The 12486-nt window shown below is 38.9% G+C and overlaps 1 protein-coding gene across 1 annotated transcript in view; it reads left to right on the top strand.

The window, feature by feature from the left end:
- The first annotated feature begins 1691 nt into the window (after positions 1–1691).
- Positions 1692–12486, top strand: part of LOC107582503 (leucine-rich repeat-containing protein C10orf11 homolog) — a 236295-nt gene continuing 225500 nt past the window's right edge. Inside the window, exons 1-2 of the mRNA XM_016268381.1 lie at positions 1692–2188; positions 2982–3082. Of these exons, the coding sequence (XP_016123867.1) occupies positions 2147–2188; positions 2982–3082 (143 nt within the window). The 5' untranslated portion in view covers positions 1692–2146. The remainder of the gene's footprint in view (positions 2189–2981; positions 3083–12486) is intronic.

Below are 12486 nucleotides of genomic sequence, written 5' to 3'. Positions count from 1 at the left end.
GACACACTGAAACAGATAAGCCTGAACTATGACAAACAATAAACTTTGCCCTATACTTGGCAATTAAACCCTAAAACGCGGTTTTATTTAATACGCTTAAATCTCGATAGCCTACCAACAACACCTCACCCCCTCTTCTTCATAAAAATAACATTGCTCAAATACATCTAACTTTTAAAATAAAATATCATTTTTATTGTAAAAGCCTATAAACCTATATAAGCGTGTGAGGTAATTATTCATCCCATCTCACGCTCTCGCTCTCTCTAAAAATCAATATTTACTGATTACATTAGGGGTTTTTAACGTGGTTTGCGTGTTCTAATATTTAGAAAGTTAGAATTATTTAGCCATATAACACACAGGCCTTGCTCGAAGACATGCACATTAAGTTTGCTTATAATTTTGAAAACCCTAGATTGTCAATTTGACAGAAATGGGGAAAAAAAATAATTTAGCAGCCTTTTCATTCTTGTAACATTACATACAGTTTTGAAAGTGCGAATAGTGGGAAGACTGCTGTATCACTCCCTTTGCTAATACAACACAGATTCAAACAGACACTAGTGTCGACATCGGCCATTTTAAACAAGATGAATGCAGAATCTTTCTTCAGTATGTAAAGATGTGTGACTGTTTTCTGCACAAGCTGTCAGCGCGCGACACACTGCGTGAGTTATTAGGGCAGAGAAGGGTAACCATAAATTTCCAGCATCGGGCAACAACCAAAAAAATCTCTTTATTGTCTGCATGACGAATGAGCTTCTGAACCAGATACCAAACACTCGGTATTACCCTTAAATGGGGGAAAAAAATTGTGGGGGGGACATAATTCATATTATTTAAATGCAAATGTATTTTAATATATTTCATATCGTCATGTTTATGCATGCCTAAATATAGTAATTTACAGAGCTGCCTAAAGCAGCCGAAAACACTTGTGCAAAACATTCTCTGTAGTCAAAGTTGAGGACGTTACAATTGCTCAAAATAAACAATAACGCATTTCACACTGACCAAGTTACAAATTAAAATTGAAAGGGTTGCAGACATTAAGTTGATGGGTAAAGCAGCTTAGTCAAAGTAAGCAACACAAAAATCAGTTCCAATGCAAAATACAGTATTTATTATATTTTAGTGCTTAGAAAAACTCACATAAGTACACTGCGGAAATCCAACTCATATTCTTTTAACAGAAAAACTGCGTAACGTTAGGCTACAGCGCGTTTTAGTCCGCGTCCTTTCTTTCGAAGCATCTGTGAAAATAGCCAGAATTCAAAAAACGGCTCTTCCTTCACAAACGTTAAACATGCATTAGCTACAAAGCACTTCCTATCATTAACTTTGGTAAAAGAGACCACAATGAACCATTTTACCTGAAATTACACAAACGCGCTCCGATGCGTTACGACAGGTATGAACATTTACAGCACAATCCTTTTATTTTCTATAAAGATGATCATTTAAATACACTTCCAGTGACGTCCTATGAAGCACAGTTTAGCAGCCTAAATAAGTAAATACTGTATTCTGGTGCGCTCCCGCGAGCATAAGATGCGAGATCCTACTCGCCTCCACACTCACCGTCTGCGCGACGCGACGCGTCCGAAACTTCCGCGGTGACGTCACGGCGTTTCTGCGTCTCTCACCATACTGCTTGCCCTGTGAAACAACGCTTTAATGTGTTATTTTAACTCTACGCTTTGTATGAACACACGACTGGAACAGTTAAATATGATTATCGCAATTATAATACAGTGAAAATATGACCTTTGAGTTATTATGCGTTGTATAACACTTTAAACACATACTTTACCAATTTGCCTCAACTTCCAGTGATTAAAACTGTTACTTTTTCAAACGAGAGCTGTCTGTATTGCTAGCAGCAATGCTACTCGCCATTGTTTTCATGGAAACATGCTCGGGAAGTTGTTATGAGCAGCTGAAACAGATTTGAGCAGTGGCGCGTGCTTCCGTCCTAGATCAGCTGACATGAGCACGCGGAAGACGTAAAGCTTCATTCGGAGCGTAGTTTAAAAGTTTATTTTGAAAACATTAAGAACACTTTTCAGTCTTATGAGCTGAAAAACTTTTGTGGTGGTCCTCGTTTGATGCGTCTCTCCTTCTGAACTGTCATTTGATTACAATGGCACACAACGAGTCAATGGTTGTAGTGAATGGAAGTCAGGTAAGTGAAATGCTGCAAACGCGTTGTCCTGTGACCTGTGTTATGTATTTCACCAGAAGACACCAACGCCACAAAGTGTGCGTTTGCTTGTTTGTTTTTTTGTTTTTTGTCGAGTCATGCAGTGTCATGTTGGTAAATCTATTTTCTGTGTCGCTCTAGTCAAAAGTATTATTACAAATATTTATTATAAACTGCTTAAATTGTTGTTGACTAACAAGATAACAGTGGTTTCATTCACACAATAGCTGTATGTGAATTATTAACTGTCACAAACATATTTTAAATCTCCAATGTAATGTTTAAGTAGTCTATTTCTTGAAAGAACAATAATTCAGAGTACCAGCTGTGCAATAATACTTGTATCTTTTCCTCTCTGTGTTGCATTGATGCAGGTGTCCTGCATTGGGCATGACTGGGAAGACATTCCATCCTGTGACCTGTGTTATGTATTTCACCAGAAGACACCAACGCCACAAAGTGTGCGTTTGCTTGTTTGTTTTTGTCGAGTCATGCAGTGTCATGTTGGTAAATCTATTTTCTGTGTCGCAAGACAGCTCTAGTCAAAAGTATTAGTACATATATTTATTATAAACTGCTTAAATTGTTGTTGACTAACAAGATAACAGTGGTTTCATTCACACAATAGCTGTATGTGAATTATTAACTGTCACAAACATATTTTAAATCTCCAATATAATGTTTAAGTAGTCTATTTCTTGAAAGAACAATAATTCAGAGTACCAGCTATGCAATAATACTTGTATCTTTTCCTCTCTGTGTTGCATTGATGCAGGTGTCCTGCATTGGGCATGACTGGGAAGACATTCCAGATTTTCTTGGGGCAAAATATGGAGAAGTGGCAAGAAGATTAGATCTCAGCTTCAACCAACTGAGGTAAGTTACTGTTTGTGTCCGAGTGTAACTCTTAACAGGCCGTGATAATAGAAGGTCCGCGATGATGGGAGACAGCGATGACAAGCATGGCACCTATTATGCACATACTAGATTCCCATATGGATCTGAGAAGGGAGAGGCATCATTTTTCCCATGGGTTTTGCAACAGGACTATGGCCCACATTATCATCTCTGGAAAGACTGAGAATCATCATTTATAGGTCGTTTTTGTATGCCATGTAGTTTTAGTACACTTCTGCACTTTAAAAGTGTTGACCGCAGATGTTGGCAATGCACATAAAAGGATTCATATCATATTTCGCTATTAAATATGTAATATTAGGCTCAAATTGGTTGAGAAAGCCCTTGTGTGAAGGATGTTTCTATCTTGTGAAACATTCTAGAACATTGTCTTAAATGACAGGATCTTAACCGCATACAATATCTCGGAGTCAATCTAAGTGTCGCGCATACAGTCACACCTCTGCATTAAGTGCAATTTAATACATGCATTATGTGCATTACTTCATCAGCCATGTCATTGAGACATCAGAGAACAGCGGGTACAGTAGCGGCGTGCCATGCTGTGGCCAGATAAAAAGCCTGATCAATAAATGTGACATGGTAATGCTAAGCAAATAGAATAAAAGATTCCTTTGACAGGACATGAAGAAGCACCTTGTGGCAGCTGGGGAGGGGGATGCCATTTCACCAGCAGAACTAGCAAAGCTGATCTGACAACTAAAAGAGAGGAGATGATGGTTATAAGGTGCTTTTGTTTCAGACTTCTTTTCTTGACCTGTCAGGTCTTGAAGGACTCTGAATGGGCCTCTTTTTGTCATGTGAAAATTGTCGTCTTGTGGCAGTTATCTGTGTTGAAAATGTGGATTCTTCCATTTAATTGATTCGCTTTGCACTGGAGTCTGTCACATTAATAATTGCCAAATCCTGTGCTGCTTCAATGTGTCGCACATAAATGTACGCTTATCGGCGCATTAATATTCCTAATGAGCATTTGTGACTGGTGACCTGGATGAAAACTGTAGAACCCAGAACTATCGATATTCAGGTGTAAAATTTTGTCTTTTTTTGTCACATACATAATATGGTCAGCTATCATATGCATAAATTATATCAAGTGCTAACGGACAGATGTACTCGTTTCTTCAGTCTTCATCGGACATCTACAGCATGTATTCACAAAGTTAGTGGTTTGTCTTGATGTTTGTTCTTTAATGCAGTGCTATTTATTGCATCAGTTTCTTCTGTAATATTTCCTAATAGTTTCACCATACACATAGTAGTGAAATATGCAGCATTGCTGCAGATAGAATCGCTTGCACTGTGGTTTATTGCCTTTGCTGAGCCATTATGCTATCATCAAATCACTTATAACTTTTTATGTATAAGATAATTACCAGAATAGTTGGGAACATCGATAGGCTATTAATGGGAATGCTTTTCTAGAACAATGTCATGTTCGTTGTCTTTCCATTAAAACACTGCAGGATTTACATAATCGATGTAGTGACGTGCACGCAGAAGAGTGAGGTTTCACCACTTATGTCTTAGAATAACCCCAGTCTTGTTCACTTATAATCACACTCCCAATAAAGATGATTTTTAGCAACAGGGCTTGTCAGCAGAGAAAGCCTCCCTCTCTGACATCTGTATGTACATATCAAACGCAGAACGCTAAAAAGCTGGCTCTGAAATCATTTTCTTTTTTACCACTTCAAGGAGCCTTTGAGTAGAACAGAAGGTTCTGTCACTGAAGCTGTTTTGGTCATATGCTTTGTTGGGGTTAGGGTTACATTCAGTGTGAAATTTAATTTATAAAGAGGCATGTGATCAGAATAAAGTGATGATGTGGCCTACAGTCAGGATTTCTCTGCTTCTTCTGCCATGTTCACACAAAGACCCCACAGTAAGAAGTTAATAGACAGACATCCTGCCCTCTGGCATGAGGACTTAAATATGTGAACATGACAAAGTGATGGAAAGGTTCTTTTGTTGTCCTCGGGGCTGCCACAAGACAATCTGGGTCATCCAGAAATGAAGATTTATACGGGATGTGTCACGGTAGTTGACTAGTCATCTAGCTTGACTAGTTTTAGATTCTTAGATTTTATTTAATTGGATTTTTTTAGCAATAGTTTGCAAGGTAAATCCCTCTCTGATTAAATTTTTTAAAGGGATACTCCACCAAAAAAATTATTTATTTTTCTTCTATGGAACTAAAAGAAGATATTTTGAGAAATGTCTCTTTTTTTTTTTTTTCCTTTTTTTTTCAAGGAGCCTTTGAGTAGAACAGAAGGTTCTGTCACTGAAGCTGTTTTGGTCATATGCTTTGTTGGGGTTAGGGTTACATTCAGTGTGAAATTTAATTTATAAAGAGGCATGTGATCAGAATAAAGTGATGATGTGGCCTACAGTCAGGATTTCTCTGCTTCTTCTGCCATGTTCACACAAAGACCCCACAGTAAGAAGTTAATAGACAGACATCCTGCCCTCTGGCATGAGGACTTAAATATGTGAACATGACAAAGTGATGGAAAGGTTCTTTTGTTGTCCTCGGGGCTGCCACAAGACAATCTGGGTCATCCAGAAATGAAGATTTATACGGGATGTGTCACGGTAGTTGACTAGTCATCTAGCTTGACTAGTTTTAGATTCTTAGATTTTATTTAATTGGATTTTTTTAGCAATAGTTTGCAAGGTAAATCCCTCTCTGATTAAATTTTTTAAAGGGATACTCCACCAAAAAAATGATTTATTTTTCTTCTATGGAACTAAAAGAAGATATTTTGAGAAATGTCTCTTTTTTTTTTCTTTCCTTTTTTTTTCTTTCCGTATGGTAGAAATGAATGGTCTCCATTTTTGTTCGGTTTACAATATTCCTCAAAATGTAATCTTTTATGTTCCACAGAAGAAAGTCATACATTTTAAGAACAGCATGATGGTAAATAAATGATCATTTTCATTTTTGGATGGGGTATCCCTTTAATTCACCCTCTTTAAAACATTGCTGCTTCAGACATACACGTGGAGACTGACATCTTTGGCCACTGGTGGTGGTTAAGGAGATTCCCCCCTTTTATGTAAAGCGCTTTGAGTGCTCAGAAAATGTGTTGTGTTATATTAGATTATGTTATGGATTGCATCATGATGTCTTAAGTGCTACCTGTAAAGATCAGTTAATAAAGTCAAATGTTCAGTCATGATTTTTATGAGTTATTGTTTTGAAAACTTTCATAATGGAAGTTAGATGTTCAGTAAGAAGACATAGTCATCATCACAGTGATGTACCACAGTCCAAAACCATGTGCACATATGCAGGCTGTGTTACCTGACGTGAGAGGTGTCAGAGAGAATCTCTGCGAACACACATGTGAAATCACATTCAGTTTATCAGACCTTTCACAAGGTGCCTTTTGTGTGGTTTTTAACGTTGAGTCGGTATGAGGTGAAACGGTACCTTTCTCAAGACTAGCCATGAAAAGGTATCAGATCATAGACAGGAGTAGTAATCCCAGGTCAGGGATTGCTGTCAAAGTGTCCCCTCCAGTGTCCTAGACATGCATGGCTTTGTAGGGAGTGGATGGTGAAAGCAAAGGGAATACTATTGTCTTGTCTGGTCCTGTCCAGATGAGGGGTAAACATGATGGCCCTCAGTCATGTAGAGGAACGAAGCAGCCATGAATTCCTTCTCCAGTGTCACTTTCTGTCTAGGAGGTCTGACAGTCTGTCTGTCATCAGATTCAGCTTATTACGCCACCTTACATATGAGCCAACAGCCAAATCAAGGAGAATATATTTCAAAGGGAAACTGTTATAAGTTGTATAAAGCTTGAATGTAAAAGCCAAGCATCCAACAGAATTTAAAATGATGCTCATAACTGCACCGCTGGACTCAAGTTCTTGAAATTTGAGAAGGGTAGTTATCCAATGCATAAGAGTTTCCGCATTAAAACCTGCACTCACCTGCGTATACATCTTGAAGGCAAATCAAATATGCTAACTTGCATTTTCAAATGGAGCCGCTTTAAATGTAGACAGCCTGTCACAATGAGACACAAGTAGTCTGATGAAAACGGAACAAAGAAGACAAAGTACGGTGGCTGGGTACACCGAGAAATGAAATATAACCTTGTATGGACTGTCAGCAATGTCGTTTTATATTCATGTCTAAAGCACATTATAGTATTACACTCCAGCTCATGCTTCACTCATCTGTCTCTCTTCATTCGTCACGGACGAGACTTTGTCTTTCAAGCCCCTGCGCGCCAACACCAGAAGGCTCCTGTTAATTGACAAATGAGAGCCTGCGACATGAAGTGCTACTTCAACATCAGAGCAAGGTGGAGTCTCTTTTTTTGATGGGGCTATTATTGGCATAAGCCAGTAAAACGCATCGCTCTTCGCCGAAATGAGAAGTGACAACAGTAGAAGGGCCTGTCATTGTCTTCCGGGTGTGTTCAATCTGTGGCTGTGCCAGTATGTAGATAAAATGTCAGTTAAGAGTACGAAGGAGAAACTGTCGAAATGAAGTCGTCAAATCACTTAGCCCGCAGAGGGTATGGAAATTGATGCTTTTGTGGAAATGAGAATTTTCCATATCTGATCTATCAGGCTTATTTAGCGCTAATATTTGGGAACAGCCCGGACTGTTTGGCTTGCATTAGAAGAGGATGCTGCGTTCCTTTAGCCCTGTCTAGTTTGTTAGACGGGCGCAAGTGGCGGAAATGGAATTTATGCAATTTCATTCAGGGTGCCGCTCTTATAAATCAGCTATGAAGCAATAAAATCTCATTTAATTTCTCCGAGCAAATTTGTACCTCTGTGATTGCTTCAAGAGAGGATGAGCTGACAGGCAAAATTGTGAGAATACAGAGAAACCATTTTAGATGCATTATAGTTGACATGTTTGTTACTTGCTGCTTTGCTAATGGATAATTTAAATAAGTTTAGTGTGTGGTGGTTGTGCGTCTTTGTTCCACTGCAAAGAAATGACCCAGTTATGCTGAAGGGAATTATTTTAAGGTCAAAGCAAACATGACTTTAAACCAAAGAGAGAATTTCTTTTTAACCAAAGATCTTGACCGAAATCGCTGTGTTTGTTTTTGGGTCTGATCTGTAAGCCGCATCATTATGATTATGCATTGCTATCTGTTAGTCACCTGTTAGTCTGTTAGTGTTTTATGTGTCATGTAAATGTTTTAGTCTGACTGAAATCACACAACTTTTTTTTTTGGCAAAGTTGGACTAACAGACCTAGATAATTGTGGATTTAGATTATTGTGGCTTGGCTTCAATCCTCATGTATACACACATTTACACATGTTTCAAAAGAAAAAAAAAAAACAAGTGTATTTAATCCTCCAGTTATGTCACGTGTACTTGGACTCGACTATGCAAAACACACTGTAGCTTGCTTGTAACTTTCTCACTGCCATACCTCCATTCTTATGTGCTATTTACTTCCAGTTATCGTTCATATTCACAGTTTTAACAACAACAGGAAGGCATGCCCTCATCTTGTCTTGGTATTTCCAGCCATTTCTAATGTAGATGGTCTTAACTTAACATCCTTGTCTCTTTTGCATGGCAGTTTTTCCTGCTCTTTGTATAAACAGAGCTGTGCTTGATTGCCCCAGGAAGAATAAAATCCAGTTGATGTGCAGTATTTCTGCGGCCGCCAAAACAGGCACCGTCGTCTGTCCGGCCAACAAGAGGGAAACATCATCAAGTCCTACCAAATTAGTTTTGAAAAGTTCTTGCGGGAAAATCGTGCTTTCTGTGTTTTGGTTAGATGACAATCTTGTATCTGATAAAAAAACATTTTTCTTCCACATGTTACTGCCAAACCGCAGCAATATGGTATTCGTTTAGATGTCTGTCCTTCTGTCCCGTCTGGATGGCAAAAGTTAAAGCGCAGGTATGAGCGCACAGACTGACGCTAGTGTTTGGACTTGAACTGCAGGCTTAAGGACCCACTAAATGAGAAGAGCTTTCAAGATGCTTATTGGTACATGTTGTTATAACGAAATGTCTCTAAATCTCATTTCTAATTCAACTTTCCAGGAACATTCCGTGTTGAGTGGTGGAAAGGTCTCCGCTTTGTCAAACGATCACTAATCACCCCGTGTTTATCTCACAAACCACCTAGATTGTAAATGTCAGTTCTGACTGCCGACTTGTGTACTTTGGTTTTGAAATAATGCTCTCAAGACTGCTGCTCTGACATCTCAAATAAATGAATGGCTTCATTGTTGTAAATGTTTATTCCACAAAAAATCTAGTTAAGTACGAAATGATTTTACGTGGCTTTCCAATATCATCTTCACCTATCGGAAATGCCAACAAATGTTCCATGGTCTAATGCCAAAAAGTCATTCTATTTTGAGCATATATCACAGTTCTGCTGTTACGGTGCAACAAAAGAGCCCTGATGGCAAAATAATTATCTTTAAATCATTATCAGCATTTCCATCAGCCAAATATCTGTTTGGATGGGCTGAATGGCCCATCCAGGCACATCTCAAACCGTCGGTCTTGAATGGAAGGGAACGTCTTTATGTTCTCTTTTTGTTCAAATTAAATATATATTGGGCACGGGCGTCATTCTCTCTATAACTGCATCCCTGTTTTATTGTATACCCGAAGACGGATGGTGTGCCTGTGACATAGTGATTTACAGGCCCTCAGTTTTCTGTGGCAGGGCTTTAGAGAGGATAGCTGACATCCAGCCAGCACTTTGGAGGGGTAGAATAAAAGCTGACGTTTTATTGGCTTTAAGGAAGAGAGAATAGGAAGGCCGGTCACACAGGGGAGAATAATAGTTTCTGTACTTTTTCCTTAGCGCTTTAGCAGAGCACAAACCCAGTGATAGATTTTTATAGCCTGACCTGATGGGGCCCTGCATGGCAGGCATGCCTGACTCCCTTCCTCTGTTTTGACATGTTTAGAAACAAACGAGTTAGACATCATTCTCTCTTCACTTTGGAAAGCGGTCCATCAATATCGCTTCGCATTCAGGTTCTCATTCATGTTGATTGATTATCGTAAAGCTTAATCCACAAATGGCTTTAACATCATGCTAATGAAGAAGGATGTTTAAATCGTTGCTGACATGTTTAGTGAAACGCTATTTTCGTTGTGCCGACGCATGGTTGACCTGCGACTGGAGCGCTGGAGTACGAGCAGCGGCTGGCATCTGGGCTGATGGTATGATGTGGGTGCGGAGCTACAGGCCTAACGTTAAATCTGTGTTAGTCCATGGTTCACTGCCCGTTTACGTCCTTTATCACGCAAAGCCATCTCGCTGATTAATGATGTAAGCAACTCGCAGGCATGGAACTTATTAGTGCTTTGAAGCAAAAAAGAGCCTGCCATACTTTAACTTCCCCCTGGACGTTTCCCAAAGGGGAAAAAAAGGAGGTTAGCAGTTTGGAAACGGAACAAAGGATTCCCCCTTGGTACTATCCTCTCAATGCGCTTGCTCCATGACACTTTGTTTCCCACAGTGTCTCCTAGCGAGCTGGTTCTGAAAAGCGAAGACAGATACGCTGGCTTTATCTTGCCAAGATTTGAAAAGAAGATTGTAGCGCCGCCTTATGTTTTGAAGTTTGGGGGCAGTTCTTCAACCGGGCACTGTGATAAATGTTAATGCTGTGTGAATTTGTCCAGCCACCATAAAACACGCTATATGAACCCTGTCGTTAGGAATTTACCCTTTCAAGCGCTCGTCGTTATTAGAAAATATTTGCCATAACAGTTTGCGGGATAGATGCTGCCCAGAATAATAAGCCTCAGTGTTATGATTTCTGTTAAACAGTGGTGTGCCACCTGGAGAGGGATGAACTAGAGGGTACTATCCAAATCGCTTGCTTTGCAAACGTGTACCATCTCAGTTTTTTTTTTCTCTTGGCCAGCATACCAAAACCATACAGGGGTTTAAACAGCTGCTGCAGATTTTGAACGCAGCTGCAACACATTTCCCTCGCACATTTCAGAGTCGCTTAGAGCTTTTTCACAGCTAAAGCACGTAACATCTATGTGCATCATTACAAAACAAAACCATGTATGGAAAATAGGCATGTTTGTCCAATAGAATTTTTAATAATTGGTGTATCGTAAGGGGGCCTTTTTTGTGATCTTGTAACCAGTTAGCAGCTCACATTGTCATTCTTAACACCTGCTGGAAATTAAAATTTTTTTTAAATTTTTTTTCTTAAATTATTGATGACAATTTCAGCATATTATCAGACCTGAGTGCTGAATTAATTTAACTAGAAGTTTTATTGCACATACTCTGGAAAGTATTTTTCCCCCCTTAACTAAACCTTGAAACTATTTAGTGGGGTATTCTTATTAGTTTGTTTGTATTTATTTACTTTAACGGTGCAGAAAAAAGATCAACATTGCATTTCATACCAAAATTGATAAATAGTTTAAATAATTGTAATCCCAAATAAGTTTTTTTTTAAACTATTTATCTAAAATTCAGTCATCATGCAACATGACGTTGAGTATATCATCCATTGTGACATGCAAAAATGCTGTCTTGTAAGATTTAATGTCACTGTATCATGTCTGTGGTAGTTTGATAAATGTATTTAGAAGTGGCCACGATAACAATATCGTGCATATTCATTACCTGATATATCGCATTACCGAATACCGGCACAAGTCTAGTCTGAGCACATAGCTTTGTCTTTGTTTATGTTGGCCATGTGCTCCTCTCGTCCTGCCCCCTTATTTCCCTCTACCAGGCCCCCTTGTTTAGTCCTAGTCTAGTCCTCGTTAACTTGATTGTGTCCACCTGTTCCTCATGTGTTCTGCTCCTTTATAGTGTGCCTCTTCCCTCATGTCTCTGCTGGTTTGTTGCATTAGTTCATTGTGTGTAAGATAATTCTCTGTCAGTCTACTTGTCATATTAGTAGTGTTATATTTTACTCTCCTAGTCAGTCTAGCTTTGCATTTAGTTCTCTTGAAGTTTATTAGGGTTTCTTTGCTTTTGTTGTTTTGCCCTAGTCTAGTTCCTGTCTTTGTTTGCTCTAGTTTTCTCAAGCCTCTAGTTTGGTTTCTTTCTTTCTTTCTTTTTTTTAATTTTTTGCCTAGTTTTTATTCTAGTTATCGATTCCTAGAATTTGCCTTTTGGTTCTTTCTTTTGTTTTATTTGCTCTCTGCAGTTTGTATTTGTTTCTCTTTGTTCTTTTCATTCCTGTCATAGTGTATAGTCAGTGTGTTATTTTGCTGCTGCTTGTTCTCTCTTGTGGTCTTGTCTTGTGTTTGTTCCTCTTCTGTGTCCTGAATCCCTCCTGGCTGCTGTTCTCAAGACCTGGTTATCTGACTGGACAGGTATCACTACAGCTCAAAGTATCAAGCCCTGGTTTCTCAAG

The sequence above is a fragment of the Sinocyclocheilus grahami genome, unplaced genomic scaffold (genome assembly GCF_001515645.1).
Source record: "Sinocyclocheilus grahami isolate Dianchi unplaced genomic scaffold, SAMN03320097.WGS_v1.1 scaffold45.1, whole genome shotgun sequence".
In the NCBI taxonomy this organism is placed as follows: domain Eukaryota; kingdom Metazoa; phylum Chordata; class Actinopteri; order Cypriniformes; family Cyprinidae; genus Sinocyclocheilus; species Sinocyclocheilus grahami.
This window is presented reverse-complemented; position numbering and strand designations above follow the sequence as displayed.